This window comes from Solea solea, chromosome 17 (genome assembly GCF_958295425.1).
Source record: "Solea solea chromosome 17, fSolSol10.1, whole genome shotgun sequence".
NCBI classification, from domain to species: Eukaryota; Metazoa; Chordata; class Actinopteri; order Pleuronectiformes; family Soleidae; genus Solea; species Solea solea.
Genome location: NC_081150.1, coordinates 10,104,491 through 10,120,413, shown reverse-complemented (window position 1 = coordinate 10,120,413; position 15,923 = coordinate 10,104,491). Strand labels below are relative to the sequence as shown.

At 40.6% G+C, this 15,923-nt stretch overlaps 2 protein-coding genes across 4 annotated transcripts in view; both read left to right on the top strand.

Annotated features, from left to right (window-relative positions):
* Window positions 1–6,912, top strand: part of xkr6b (XK, Kell blood group complex subunit-related family, member 6b) — a 52,159-nt gene extending 45,247 nt beyond the window's left edge. Inside the window, exon 3 of the mRNA XM_058613955.1 lies at window positions 151–6,912. Within this exon, the coding sequence (XP_058469938.1) occupies window positions 151–1,121 (971 nt within the window). The 3' untranslated portion in view covers window positions 1,122–6,912. The remainder of the gene's footprint in view (window positions 1–150) is intronic.
* A 941-nt stretch (window positions 6,913–7,853) lies between these two features.
* On the top strand, window positions 7,854–15,316 carry ccm2 (CCM2 scaffold protein). Of its 3 annotated transcripts, XM_058613375.1 has the most exons (10): window positions 7,855–8,254; window positions 10,877–11,053; window positions 11,238–11,321; window positions 11,785–11,968; window positions 12,302–12,438; window positions 12,793–12,928; window positions 13,007–13,064; window positions 13,157–13,292; window positions 13,467–13,605; window positions 14,078–15,316. In XM_058613375.1, the coding sequence occupies exons 1-10, from the start codon at window positions 8,225–8,227 to the stop codon at window positions 14,380–14,382; spliced, it is 1,386 nt and encodes a 461-aa protein (XP_058469358.1). In that variant the 5' UTR covers window positions 7,855–8,224; the 3' UTR covers window positions 14,383–15,316. The 3 variants fall into 3 exon arrangements, with proteins under 3 accessions (XP_058469356.1, XP_058469358.1, XP_058469357.1); XM_058613373.1 differs by having other exon boundaries at window positions 7,854–8,254; window positions 12,793–13,064; XM_058613374.1 differs by lacking the exon at window positions 7,855–8,254 and adding an exon at window positions 10,057–10,272 and having other exon boundaries at window positions 12,793–13,064.
* Window positions 15,317–15,923: the final 607 nt, after the last annotated feature.

Here is a 15,923-nt window from a genome sequence, read left to right as displayed (position 1 = left end):
CTTCATGCCTATACATATATATAGATTTTTTTTCTCTTCATCTTTTTCTTCTGCTGTTTGAAGAGCCATCTATCAATATCTCCCATTCTTACAATTTCTAGTCTTCCTCTGATTGTATTCTGTCTCACTCTCTGTCACTGTATTTCCCAGGTGTTTCTGCCATGTCCTCCCTCCTGTCCCTGGCCTGGGTGCTAGCCTCTTACCACAAACTCCTGCGTGATTCGCGTGATGACAAGAAGAGCATGAGTTATCGAGGTGCCCTTGTGCATCTTTTGTGGCGTCTTTTTACCATCTCCTCTCGGGTGCTCTCCTTTGCCCTGTTTGCCTCAGTTTTCCACATCTACTTTGGCATTTTTGTGGTGCTCCATTGGTGTGCCATGGCTTTCTGGGTCATCCATGGCGGCACCGACTTCTGTATGTCCAAGTGGGAGGAGGTACTGTTCAACATGGTGGTGGGTGTGGTCTATGTATTCTGCTGGTTTAATGTACGTGAAGGCCGGACACGGTATAGAATGGTGGCTTATTACATAGTAGTATTGTTGGAGAACGTCATCCTCAGCTCCCTCTGGTATGCGTACCGCGACCCAGCCACCACTGACGCCTATGCCTCTTTTGCCCTATGCGGCGTCTTCCTGTGCTTTGCCTCAGGTGTGGCTTGTATGGTTCTCTATTATGGGGTCCTACATCCCATGGGCCCCCGGCTGAGGGTCCTGGCCAGTTCCTGTTGTGCTGAGCTGCTGTGGGGCCTTCCACTACCCCCTGAAGCTGAGCCCATGGCTCCCACACCAGGCCCTCGTGGCTCTCAGGCCACTCCCACAAGGGGTCTGGCTGGGGAATATGTGGAGTCAGATGAAACAGCCACGGACACCTGCCTTCCGGTTTTCCAGGTGAGGTCCACTGAACCTGTGGATTCAGCCGGCAGACCCATCCAGCCTGAGGGTCCTCTCATCAAGATAGACATGCCCAGAAAGCGCTACCCAGCCTGGGATGCGCACTTTGTGGATCGGCGCCTGCGCAGGACCATAAATGTGCTGCAGTACATTAGCCCCAACGCAGTGGGCATCAGGTATAGGGACGGTCCGCTTCTTTATGAACTCCTGCAGTATGAATCTTCCCTCTGAAGGCATCCTCTTCAGTAGGTCACCTTCTCTTACACACAACGATGCACATGCATTTCCTTTCTTTCAGCCTGCTCTTCCTCCTCTTCATACATGATTTCTTTCCACGTGACTGTCCAATCTCTCCCTCATTCTACTGTGATCATTCAACTTTCCTGCAGGAGATGTGTGTTTTGTCAAACCGAAAATCTGTCAAAACACAGTCATGATTTATTTTTCGGAGAAAAAAAAAACAGCACAGAGCGCAAATTATGAACCCACAGTATCTTATGTGATATACAGTATACAAAAGTCTCATATAAACCCCTCTGCATACAGGAGGGTTCTGTATGAGTGTGTAGATAACAAATGAATGTTTCATTATGAAATGTGTTTAATGCATTATACTGTATTGGTGATTAACCTGTGAATACTTGTGAAGGGCATATTGTATGTCCCTGTGACATGGGACCGACGCAAAGCCTGATGGGAATGATGGAGGAGAATCTCAGAGGGGGCAGGTCTTTGCACATTCTAACATTTACTGCCATTCTTTATGTAAATCATTGAAATGTATGATAATGTTTACCAAGTCCTTAGCCCAAGAATTGAAAAGCACTGACAGTTTTATCACGATACTGTAAATTCTACAAAGAACACCATCAAAAGTGTATCTAAGAGAAGCTCCTCAAAATGGTTTTACCATATGTGAGCTTCTGTGTATCCTGACTGTACCATTTTCTTTCAAAATCCTAAAGGGTAATCACATCATGTATGGAAGAAAAAAGAAGCACACTGACCTTCAATTTTTCTACAGTACAGACTGCCCTCCACTGGAGGCAAGCTGAAACAGCATGCCTTACTTAAGTCAGTTTTGTCCATATCTACGAGAGCACAAATTATTACGAAAACCACATTGCGTGGGAAAAACACAATGAAATGAATGTTAACTACAGATGACATGAGCACAATTTTCCTAAATTGGTGGGTAAGAAATCATAGAAAAAAAACATTCCAGACTTTTTCAAAGGTTGTAGGTTTCTAGTGATGGATAGAAGGGTACAGACGTACTGTATGTTCACATGTACAGAGCAAAGACAGCCTTCAAGGAATCCTCCACCATTCCCTTCTGATTCCTAGAAAGTACAGACATTTCCACCCACTGTTGTTTTGTTTTTTTTGTTTTCTTATGAACAAATGTTTTAGGTTGATTAATATATGCTTATTTGGTGCAAAGAAAACAAGACAAATGTGAAAAGATATTTCTATGCTATTATACTTCAGTGCATATATGTGTCCATATATATAGTTATTAACATAACAACTATTTTTGTCAGGGCACACACTTTTTTACATAACAAAACATGTTGCAGTGTTAAAAGGTGTACTCCTTAACATCAGTATGCCCTTAAAGAAGTTATACTCTTGTATGGGTGTACAGGGCGACTATTCTAGCACCTGCAGGTGTATTTAAAGCAAAGCCAAAATGCGTCTTAAAGTACTGTCTTCAAAATGTATCTGCCCCCTCCAACCACTAGATGCAATCCGTGCAAAAATGCGTGCCATCTATAGGCCTGCTTTGCAGCAGTTATACACTGATATAGTAATATCTCCCAGCTGAACATGAGGGAGCACACCACACACCACCATGGACCGTGGACATCCTCAGACACTCACAGGATGTCCACTGTATTCAATCATGAGGTAAAATACATATAAAAAATCCCAATAACAATGCCTTCTGAGTCAAAGAAGCAAAAGTTTCCAGAGAGGGCAATTGCATTTCATACACTAATTTTACCTACTTACTTAATTGTTCATTTGAATATATAATATGTGTTTTATACATTGTACTGTTTGGCATGACTGTAGTATGTGGCATTAGTACAAATGCACCCAACAAGGGAGGCCCAACAGCCCTACACGAAAAAGATAATCCTTTTTCTGGCTGACTGGCTTTCTGCTTAGCTGTGGCCACATGTGCCTGTTAACATCGTACTGTAAAAAGCAGAAGCCATGTAAGACCAGGCTAAAAGGTGAGAGGGGGGTTTTTTGCCAGGGTTGGAGGAGAACATGAGGGCAGATCATGCTAAAGGGTCTGACTGGAGTTTGGGGTTCGATTCCTCATGTGGTTGCGTGAGAACGTGTTCCAGTATTTATGTACAACCTACACCCTGGTGTCAGAGGACGCTTGCATGGTCGGTAGAGCATGCACATGCTTGTGTGTGTGTGTGTGTCTCCTCAGCCCTTTCCCACAGTTCTGTTCTCTCGCCGGTTGTTTGACTCCATCCTTGGTTGCTGCTCTGCCCTCCTCCCATCTCTATGGTGCTGGGTGTTGGTAAGCTCCCGCAAAACACTCTCTCACACTCTCTGGTAACTGAACAACGGGGTTGAGGCTGAACAACTGGAGATCCTGACATGAGAACATGCAATGAGGTACACTGCCATTACCAAGAGCTTCAACATCCAGGGTCTGCCAGATTCAGCTTAAAAGCGATGTTCAGCCCTGAGTAATTGAAAACTAAAACTGTTGGGTCAGCTTAGGTGGTGCAAACATTCAACACACCACGTGTATGCAAACAACCAACTTGTTCACTGTTTACCATAGTAGCCAGAGTAGTTCCCCTCTCTGTTGTAGTGAATGAACAGCCATGTTAATAGTAAGTCGATGAATGAATAATAAGTATATCAGTATTGTCAAACTAAAAAAACTAAGCAAAACAGCCAATACAGGGGTTCCTCAGGACCAACAAACAAGACCACTGAACCAGCTGACTCAGGTGTGTCTCAATGCAGTTCTCATCCCCAGGCATGTCCTCAAGGGTCTCCATTTTTTTCCTTAACATACTGCATCCTGGACCACTCTTCGGCTGGGAATTAAACTACTAAATTATGGTTTGCACTTTTTGGTTTTGGGAATGAGTGCTCATTCTTATTATTGTGGTCGTTGGCTGCCTGGCATCCTTTCAAGACACTGCTTTCCTTTTCCAGACATGGTCACATGTCCAAATCAGGTGCAAATACACTGTGATTCATTGATTTATTTGTGTGCGTGCAACAACAGTATTCCATAGCATCATAAACAAGATTAGATACAGCTAGGCTGCATTTCATCCAGTGGTGCTTAATGTCGTACAACACCGAATAGTTATGCTTGTGTAGTTGTGTCATTTTAATATTAGCAATGACAGTTCATTAAACTGGTTTTTAATTAAGTCTACAAAGAGTCTACATATACAGGTCTGGATTTTTATGATACATGTGGTATATTTTACTTATTTCTACAGATCAATCACCAGTTTCACTCTGTATCCCTGAAAATGATTAGCTAGAATGTTGTTATTAAGTAGCTTTTGGTTTTTAAATATATGTTTTCCTTTGTTTCTTTAAATTACACACAGGTTTCTAGAGCTAAGCTACACAAGAGTGCAAGTGAAGCAATCACTATACTGTAAAGTGTAGTTTTCAGGCTACCGCGCTTTATACCATTAACAATATCACAGAGAAATCACCTGCAGAGAGTTGTTTCTGTCAGGTTATCAGGCCACCTCGACATCCCTCAACAGCCACAACTCACAGCAAGAGCATTTGAACAGCCAGATTGTTCTTTCTCAGTTCTTGTTGTGCCTTGTTACTTTGGGTGCTTCAATCCAGCCATGGCAGCCAGGTCCGCAAACAACATATGCCAATGTCTTTCTTTACTCATTTCATGTGCCAGCACACTCACCAAGGTGACAACACCAAACAATATCCGCACCTCTTGCTCCACCAAACCTGATCAAGCCAAGTCAGCAACTCAGCTTACACCTCATTCCACAAATTAAATGAGTCTGCAGGACTGCACTATTACCTAATTACAGTGTTCCAGTTAAACTTCACAATGTGACAGAACTAAGTAATCTGGGTACTTATATGAAACCCAATGACTAGTTCTTTCAAAAACATAGGAGAAATAGTAAGGCAATACTGAACATCTTCTTTACATGAACATAGGGTTCCTCATCTTTATTACGTTTGAGAAAGATGAATCACGTCAGCTCAAGCTGATTAAGTAAGTTATAACTAGCAGTTAAAGCTTAAAAGCATTTGTTTTGGACTGTTTGGATAGATAGTCAGGTGCCAGCCATGAGACTGGATGATTTGGTCGATGATTGTTCTGTACGTTTGTCTCTGCCTTCGCATATTTTCCTGTCTTGCAAAGCTGAATGATTTGTCGTGGAAAGATGTGAAATTTCTATGTCGTTTGTCTCGTGTGAACAATACATTCTCTAGCCAAAACAATAATGCCTGCAGTTGGAATAAATGGTGGAAGAAGTCAGTGATGACAAAAACAGGGAAAAATCAATTATGTTACATTTTTCTTACGATGGAATAGTGAAACAAGGCCAATCACTGATTCACTTTGGAATAACTTCATCACCTGGTTTTCCATCACCTCCCAGCATGCCTTCAGAACTCATTGTGAGGTGACCCTCAACATTTAGCATGTAAGTGCTCTTGACTGCACAACAAACACAGTGATTTCTGCATTTATGTGTCGCGGCAGGCCATTGTAATATATGACTTGGTTTAAGTCTGTATCCTTGTGTCATGACTATCTGTTTTGCAGATGTGGTGTTATGTTCAGATGATAAAGTGGTGCATTCTCTTATTTACTTTTGATTGATTTCTGTTAATAACCTGGTGCTGAAGTAATACATTTTAACGGTGCTACCACTGTGGACGGCAGAGTCCGCTTTTTGGCTTTCTGAGAGCATAACCTTCCAGTTGAGTGAGAGAACATGCGCCTCACAGACCTGCAGACACATGCTGAAGAGCTAGCACCTCAAACCCACACAGTTTACAGCAGAATTCAACTCTCAATGGTGCCATTTTGATTTTCCAATCTGCACAAAAACCAATAGTTACAATACTGGTCATGTTTATTACAACTGTTTAAACATACAGTATGTTTTTTTGTTTGTTTTACTATGATTCAGTCTGGTCAAGGATTTTATTTTTATTTTTATTTCTCTGAGAGAATGAAACTGGCAGATGATGAAAATCATCTTTTGGCAAAGGCACAGGAGCACAAATGTACTTCTGCGAGCAAAATCTGAGTTTAAAAAAAAAAACTATATAGAACGTGATTGCTGTGTTGTAAAATTCCTGTCATCTATATGTCCTTAATCTGTGTGTACCTATTTTTGTTGTTACTGTAGAATTGGCTGTAATATTTTGTTTAAAAATGAATTTGATATTCCAATGAAGCGACTATGGTTGTCATATTAATTGCTGCTGATTTTTGAAAGATTATTAAGAGGTGTTGGGAAATATTGCTTTGTTTATATTCAATCAATTATTTCTAGATTGTGTTTGCTTGTTGGTGTATTTCAAAGCGTATCAGGATATTCCCTGGGCTATATGATTTATCCAGGGTATTCCAAAAGTCAACACAATGTCAGAAGGCTAATTTGCTACATGCTGTGTGGCATTTTTATGAAAGTGTACTCATACAACCTATGTTGTGATGGAGAACATATAAGGAATGATTTATTTGATGTTGTTAAATATAAAATGTACACAAATTGTTCCATGGAATTCCCATTCTTTAAAAAAGCAAAACTGATGTCCAGTATTGTACCTACACCCTGTTTTTGGGAACAATATGAATATTATTAATATCATATGGTGCTAAAGTTCTTTTTGTATGTTTTGGTTTTTAGAAGAAAAGAGAAATATTATGCTGAAATGTAATGTTAAGCCTTACTGTAGATTCATATATCAGACTGTTCATCCCAGAAGAGAAAAATAAATATAGTATTTGAAAGTGCAATATATCAGTACTGTATTCACATGCACACCTCACATTTTGACAAAGAGAAATGACTGGAACTTAATCAACTGCAAATATGTAAAGTATGAGTATATATAATTTTAACTAACAAAGGAAATGTTTTAATGAATGTGTCCTAATGCTTTACATCATGATTTTAGCCTGTGTTTAATAAATCTTTAATTTAAAAAATGCCATCTTAAATACTGTAAACAATAAGCAGCCCTTTGAGCAACAGTGCTTTATAGATAAATACCACTTACCTTTCCTTTCTTGTGTTGATACTCGGCCAATCAAAGTGTGACTGGATGTGTTTCCACTTTCTGACACTGAGGACATTCCATATTCCCTGCTTCAGTCTTTACGCCACTTGTCTGACATCTGTCTCACTTGTTGCTGTCACTTCTGTCGTCATCTTGTCCTGAAAACAAAATATTGTTTTTATGACCAATTAAAAGGGCCACATACAGCCATCACAAGCTACACATATTTTACCGTCATGTGTTTAAATATTTTTCAGAGCTATACACTTAGCAAGAGGGCATATTTTATGAACTTTCAGTTATTTGGTTCTCTGCCAGGAGAAATGTATATAATTCTATAAATGGATAAATAAAATTGTAACTTTTTTTGTTGTGTTAGTTCGCAAGTCCTACTTAAACATGACAGCCTTCGTTGAACATTTTAAAATGTTTGGGAAAACCTCATCTGTCAAAACCCATATGATAGATAGTAAGAAAACAACAAGACAAAAAGCCATGAGTTGTCAGCATGTCAGACAATAGTAATTCGAACTTGTGTGAAGTTAGTCACTCTAGTTAAATTACTATTTACTATTTAAAAGTAAACAATAAAAGACAACCTGAGCTGACAGTAGGATGCTGCAATGGTCTTTTGGGCGGTGTACTCACTGAACACCGCAGCTGTTTTGGTTTGTGCAAAGCAAAGCATGCTGGACCACAGTTCTACGCCCAAAATGGCGGCACGATTGAAAAGTTTTGCTTGTCTTTTCCGAGTTTGTCTTATGTACAGATTATTTCTTTGATTGTTTTAGCTGCACGGAAACGTACCGTTTTCACATTTGTATCGCATCAGTGTTTTACCAATGACTGAGGAGTAAGATAAACACCAGCATGGCGTTAAGTTTTCAGCCCAAATTCAGGCATCACTTTACTAATGCTAGGCTAGGCTAAGCTAGGCTACAAGCCAACTACTGTCAGATGAGTTAGTGAAAATGCTTTTGTAGTTATGTCCTCTCTCTCTTGGACCTCCACTCTGGGATGGATATGAAGAAGAAGACCGCCTCATAGAAATGGAGGATGATGTGAAAAAAGTGAAAAAGGTAGGCCATAAAGCTACTTCATGGAAGTTGACTGGCTAAGGCTAGCTTAGCAGTTAGCTGCCTATATCCAGTCAAACGTAGTGTTAAGCGTCACTTAGCTGACCAGCGGCAATGGGTGAAACTTACAGTATTACACCGACATGTTCACTATCTTTTCCGTCACACTGAAATGTCATGGGTTATAGTCAGGTAAATAACAAATAAAGTGTATTACGATTTATTATTAACGTATGGATGTGTTTTATTCAGCAGCATTAACTTCAACAGTTACTGTTCGCTCTACAGTGAAGACATTAAGATGTCGTTGGTTGTTTTTGTGGGAAGTAGACTGTAGATTTAACAGCATTGTCTTGGTCAGTCAAATGGGTTGTTGTTGTTAGGATTTGTTGTAATCGTGTCGTTCTGAGAGCCCATTGTCAGCTGTTTAAGAAGGCAGTGTCAGTCATGTTTATACACTGAGACATGCCTGTATATTTTTGTATTATGTCAAAGGGACATATTTTCTCTGTTAGTCACAGGATGAGACTAAAGGGCAGTACCCACCAAATGCAGGCAGGATAGATGATTACAGATTAAGATGCTTCAGTAGTGACATATCTGAAATTATCATCTTTCATTTGCTAATCTTTCCATCCTTCTTGATTTTTTAATTAGGGTGTTGGAAATTTAGTCCATCTATCTTTCTATCGGGTTTTGCCAGGTTGATCTTTTTTGGATCCATTCCTTAGGTCCACTGTGAACAACACTGGGTCTTTATATGGATTTTGACCTTTTTTCCTATGAATGTTCTATAATAGCTTTCACATGTTCAGTGTCATGTTGGTTGTAACTTTAGACGCATAGCACTAAGGCATGGCATAGGTATGTTACTATGATCTTGTGTTGAAAAAAAAAAGGATTCTTACAAAGTGTCAAGTTGATATCATGTTGGTGCAAGCTGGACTCTCATGTACAGGTGTCATCTGTACTTACAGTTCTTGTTTGTGCCACTTGGTGGTGACAGTGAATAGCATTATTGTATCAGCTTGCTCGTAGCACACTGGGAGAGATATAAAGTCTTGACATAATGATAGAGATGCAGCCTAGCTCTGGACATTCAAAAAAGATAACATTTCACTGTAGGGTGACAGTGGTAAATCTGGTCATAGTTTTTAAGTGAAACGTAATACATACATATTTCAAATCACACATACTAGTGTGTCATTGTGAAATACAGTACACAGCACCAATACGATATACAGTATCTCACTTACCTTTTATTTGTAAACACTTTCACTTCATATTCTACCTGTCGAGGACACTCACTGGGGTCACATATGGTAGCTTCTGTCTGACATTTCAAAAGGAGAAGCTATTAAATGTTAATGCACTAGATTCAAGAGCTACATACTGTTAAATTATGTACTGGGCAAACAGCTTGTGTTCTTCTATGAAGTCTTGATGCCTATGATCAAGTGTCAGCACATCAGGGAGCAACCAAACTATAGTGGAGAAGTCAAACAAAAATATTTAATATTATATATATAGTGAATCCACAAGACCAGATTGTCGTAAGGACATTAGAATATATAATCTTGTTTTTCTGTGATTAGTGATATGAGTGCATCAGTGATGGAAGGAAGCAATCTGAAGGTGTAGAATAGACATGATCACCACCACACTCATCCTTTGTTTTGAAACAAGAGCTTTATGCACTGTTTTTTTTTTTTTTGTTTTTTTTAAGTTTCAACATTTAAAGTTTCTATGAAGCGTGTCATCACAGGAAGTAGTGGTAGGTCCCTTTCCTGTTCGCGTGTCTAAGTAGAGAGACAGTTACTTCCCTTCCTTTGCGGGGGTCACACCCGTCTCATATACATTCACACAGGCAACGTTTGATCCTGTGTGTCAGTTGGCAGCTGTGACTGCATGAGGAGAGGCAACAGGTGACTGTTAAAGACAGTGTGAAGCATCCGTGGCCACGCTGTGTACTTGCTTTTGAATAGGAGACTCTTGAAGCGTGTGAGTTCATGGAGCATGAGGTAGGCTAAGACTTTTTAAAATGTTTTCAATATAGGGATATATTCTAAAATCTGCTGCGTATCCAAAATGTCGATTAAGTGTATCATGTTGTTTGCCAAGTGCATTGCTCTTAGCTCTTGATAATCCAATTTTTTATATGAATATTGGCTTAAACCACTAATCCTAGCATTATTGTAAAATGCTGAGTTTTTGTACATGCTGTTTTCGACATTTGTGCAAAACAGTGGGTAATGCAAAAGGGCTGTAAATTTGTACTCTGCAGGACTTGAACCAGCTCATTCAGGGGAAGCAGGGTCAGCAGAAATTGCATAATGTGTCCAGGTCCACCATCAACAGAAGTGTGATACAGCTTCCTCTTGGCTTTTTGTGAACATCAACAACTTGTAGCTGCATTGGAAGTGCTTCACATCATCACCAGCCCATTTTAATAACTGACCTAGCTGTAATGATCTTAGACAGTCCGGCATATTTTTCTATATCCCATTGAAATAAATATTGTATTTTGGAAGAACTTGGCAACAAAAGTGAACCCTGATGCCGATGTATCACCTCAGACAATCTCATTTCTCCCTACTCTCTTTGTCTTTATTCTTTATTCACTAGCCTGGTATCGTGTCCCCGTTCAAGCGAGTCTTCCTGAAAGGAGAGAAGGGGAGGGACAAGAAGGCTCAGGAGAAGGCTACAGAGCGCAGGGCCCTACACACCTTTTCACTCTCTCAGCCCGACCACCGCATCGAACCTGACATCCTGCTTAACGACTACATTGAGAAGGAAGTCAAAGTGAGTGATATACTGTCCCTGCCCATTAAAATATTTTAGTCCTCGTCAGTTAGAGAAAAAGCACTGGTGAATCTGTGGGTTGTTTATTATTATTATTTTTATATTTTTGGGATTTTAGTTCAGATCACAGCAGTGCAACATATATATATATTATATATGTGTTTGTATTATGTATATGTTTCAGTACTTGGGGCAGCTGACATCAGTTCCAGGATACTTGAACCCATCTAGTCGCACAGAGGTGCTACAGCTCATTGACAATGCAAGGGTAAGTACATGTGTGGGAAGGTTCAACCTAATTCAACCCCTAATACAGACTAATCAGTCTGTATATACCTCAGTATTGGGGTCGGGTTTTATTCTGGTACTGGTAAAATAGCTGTGTCGCTATGACATCACATTACTCGGGTCATGCTTTTCTGGTGTTTTGTCTCCCATTTGTTTCATCTTAATGCAACATGTTAGCATGTTCTGTGGGTGACTCCTTTGTCTGTGTTTGATGTTTAATCGTGGCTGACAAACAGCATTACAACCCCCTGTATTAGATTCATTACAGCCTTGAGTGACAGCCTTTTATACACAGTGTTTGGTGTACCCGTAGTATAACTATGCAGCCCAAACCGTGACCTTTGTAATGTTTGTTTAATGGTGATGTGGGAATATTATAGTTGTCACACATGCCCGTTATAATAATTATCTTAACAGAGATTGTGTGTTTCTGTGATTTTCAGAAGTCCCATCAGTTGGCGGGCCAGCTGACATCCGAACAAGACGCAGTGGTGAGTTTGTCGGCGTACAACATAAAACTAGTATGGCGCGATGGAGAAGACATCATCCTGAGAGTACCCATCCATGATATTGCTGCTGTGTCCTACATCAGGGACGACTCATTGCACCTTGTGGTGATCAAAACAGGTGAAAACACACACACACACAGTTGTTCATTATACAATGTCTTGTTGCAACATACTAGTTTGTGTCTGTATCTCACTGGTTCTTTGTTTGCCTTATATAATTCAGTGGAAAATAATAAGAACCAGAACATGATAATAAGAACCTGATTTTCATTTGTTGAGTTTTACTGTCTGAGAGCGTAACCAGCAGCAGTGTTAATTATTAGTCACAGATTTTTATTCTGATATTACAGAAATAGTCAAAGTCATGCCTACTACTACCTTAGCCAATAGGCACTACATTTATATAGTTTAAATAATTAGATTAACTCTTTAAATGTTTGTGTTTTTCCAGCCCAGGAGTCAGGAGGCTCTCCTTGTCCCAGCTCATGTCCTGACCTCAACAAATCTCAGACCCTGAGCTCCTTATCAGAGAGTGGAGCTGTGCTTGTGGAAGTCTGCTGTCTGCTCGTACTGGCTGTTGATAACAAGGTAGATTTTGCGCATGACTTCATGCCAACAACCTTTTAAAGTCAAATGTTAAAAATGTGGATTTAAATCGGACTGTAAACTGCTTGTAGTGCTGCTTGCCAAGTGTCAGAATGTAACCTGAATCAATTATGAAACATACCCTGCTGTTTTTGGCACAGCGAGATTGCTGTAAGCTTCCAAAAGCCAGCAACTGCTAATGTGTGGAAAGTGCATGTTAATAAAACCTAGTGACTGGGAAAACACTTGAGATAATCCTGGTGGTTGCTGACTTTGTAGAAAGTTCTAAGGTGGCGAGACTATGGCAAAAAAAGGAAAAAGAATATTAGTTTAAGTTTTCTAACCCTTGTCTTTCAGGCGGCTGCAGAGGAACTGTGCCTTTTGCTCAGCCAGGTCTTTCAGATCGTCTACACAGAATCAACCATTGACTTCTTGGACAGAGCCATATTTGATGGAGCAACCACACCCACAAGACACCTTTCGCTGTACAGCGGTAAGGAATGGAACAGATCAGTGCTGTTTGTTAAGACATTTGTTAAATTTCAGAATTTCACATGTAAACATTTTGCAGATGACTCTTCAAGCAAAGTTGATGTTAAAGAGGCCTTTGAAGAAGAAGGCGGCACATTGTAAGTACACCGTCCGAGAGTCTTTCTAAGTACAGTGGGCAAGAAAGATTTTTGCACTTACACTTGTCACTTACACGGGACGAATTATTCAGTCCTTTCCAGGCTTCTGTGGAAGCAGAAGGAAACTCCCCAACAACGTCCACCCCAGCTTCTCCTCAGACAAAGACTGCGAGTGAAGGAGAGCTCAGTACCACTGCTACAGAGCTGCTGCAGGACTACATGACTACAGTATGATGATCCACCTTTTCTTTCTTTGTCCATCTGTGTGTGTGTGGTTTGCCTTTTCATATATTGGGTTTAATGAGAGAAATACCATGATTTGTTCTTTTAGGTTCTGTGGGTGTCTGAGGCGTTTGTCATCTGCTTACATTTTTTTGATCTCTTTCATTTTCCGTCTCATAGCTGCGGACAAAACTGTCATCGCAAGAGATCCAGCAGTTTGCTACCCTGCTCCATCAATACCGCAATGGTGCATCCATCCATGAGTTCTGCATTAACCTTCGACAACTTTACGGTGACAGCAGGAAGTTCCTCCTCCTTGGTATGACCACTCTGAAAGCTTGAATAGAGAAATTTTTGCGTTCAAATTGTTGTGATATTGAAACTGTTTGCACAGTGTAACAGCGATACTAACACAACTCCAACAGTGTTGATATTGGTCACTTGCTTTCACTTTATTATTTGCATTTCCATTGTCAAACATGGATCAGTACTGTGTCTGTGCATTTGGGTACCAAGCACGTTCTTTGCTGGCTCCTTCAGGGTGGAGCTAGACACACTGCAGGCTTTTGATTGGTCGATAGAGAATTATCACTTCCAGCGTAGGGGAAACACTGCTGTGTTTTTGCATCCAGCTTTCTCTCAAATACAGCTTGTCTTCTTGTGATTAAAAAGCTACATGGCAGCAAGAATTACCACCAAATGCTTAACGTCCTCCATTGTTACTGTTTGGTTTGCTGTGTTGCTTTGTTCTTAACCAAAGTTTTCACAGTATTTTTGTTCACCCACTTTAGGTCTCCGACCCTTCATACCAGAGAAAGATAGTCAGCACTTTGAGAATTTCCTTGAGACGATCGGTGTCAAAGACGGCCGAGGAATCATCACAGACAGCTTTGGCCGATATCGGCGTACGGCAAGCTCCGCCTCCGATTCCACCACCAACGGCAACGGTGCAGTGGGAGGAAGTGGCGACAGCGTGGCCTCAGACGAAGGTCAGGAGGCATCGGCGGGAGATGAGTGGGACCGCATGATCACCGATATCAGTAACGACATCGAGGCTCTCGGCTGCAGCATGGACCAGGAGGGAGTGGCGCCCTGACACGGTCGACTGAGAACTGTACGGATACGGACTGACAGCCTCTCGTCAAATGTACAGTAGGCATGAGCTGAACGGATCAGATGAAGGTGGTCCTTGGCACTGACCTAAGATTTGATTATTTGTATATTCCTCTAATTGTCAAGAGGACGTTCCGTAGTCCATAAGCACTCAAGGAAAACCTCAGCTTATTACCATGAAAACATGAAGTCAACAAACGCACTTATGCAGACTCTGTCGATGACGTTTGGGTAGTTTGTTGGGGGTTTTTTTTGCATTGCAGGAGGATTTGAAGCCTCTTGTGTGTTTTTTTTTTTTAAAGTTTCTTTGATATTTGTACTCCTTTTATTGGCAGTATCTGCCACTGCTGTCGGCAATGTAGCGAGAGGACTGTGTGATTGTTTAAGAAGGTTAAGAGTGAAGCTGTCGTGGTTTTATTATAAGTCATTAAGCAGTTTCGCCCACCAGAAGAACTTTGGTTTAATGGAGTTATTTCACGTGTGTACGTTTGCTGTGAGAGTGTAAACATTTTTGCTATACAAGTTTGTTTTCAGTAGGATTATTGTACCGTTTTTGTCTCACACTATAATTTGTTATAAGTGTTTACTCATTTATATATAATTTTGCCTTATTAAAACTGACCAAGGAAATGCTGTAAAAACAAAAAACAAAAATTCTCATTCAGTTGTGCACGATTGAGTGGGGACTGTATTTTGACAAAGCCAGTAAGCTGATGGCTGATGTAACTTTATGATTCTAGATATTTGTTTTTCTCATGCAGGTCATATTGTTGTGTCTCGTGACATCACATCTGTCATTGTGCCTTTTTTCCCGCTGCAGTACCGTTGCCAACCGTCTTGTCACATGCAGACAAGTCCTGATGAGCTGTACCTTCATTTGTTGATCAAATCATAGTTATTAAATAACAGCTACTTCACACTGTTCATCTGTCGATGTTGTGAAATGACAAGCATCAAAAACATGGTCGCAAAACATAGACACAATTAAATTTGACTCTTGTGCAACAAAACTGGCACGAGGTGAAGATTTAAAAAACAAACAAAAAAAAAACCTAAGCATGATCCTCTGTGACCGATCATTTGCTTGGATGCACCTAAGCTGCTGTGAAACTTCAGCCTGAGTTTCATCAAAGCAGTCATGCTGGATGTAGCTTAATGCCCTCAAAGTTGGGGATTAGTTTTTCGGGAGTCTGCGGTAGAAGTAACAGGCGGGACATTCCTTTCTGTGAAGCCACTCACACCAGGCTGTGAGGCCACTTCCTCCACAGGTCTGCCATTATGGCCCACTATGTTTAAAAGCACAAAACTAACTTAAAAAGTTGATTGTTTTTGAGTTTGTTGTGGGATTGAAGCAGAGGTAGCGCGTGCAGACTGGAACACTACACCTGGGCTCATATAGCCTGTTAGGCTTGAGACACTGCCTCATACAAAAGGATGACATGGCCAAGAAACCTGTTCTTTCACTGAGCAGACACTTATTGCCTCCTCACTTTTACTTACACCCCTTTGCGACGGCATCGCTTA

What these genes read in the sequence shown, in the direction of transcription:
- ccm2 (XM_058613373.1), top strand. Translation starts at nt 8,225, where the DNA reads ATGGAGGATGATGTGAAAAAAGTGAAAAAG. An exon ending in GAAGAAGAAGGCGGCACATT is followed by an intron (nt 13,065 to 13,156) that starts GTAAGTACACCG and finishes CGAATTATTCAG; the next exon opens with TCCTTTCCAGGCTTCTGTGG. An exon ending in TGCAGGACTACATGACTACA is followed by an intron (nt 13,293 to 13,466) that starts GTATGATGATCC and finishes TCCGTCTCATAG; the next exon opens with CTGCGGACAAAACTGTCATC.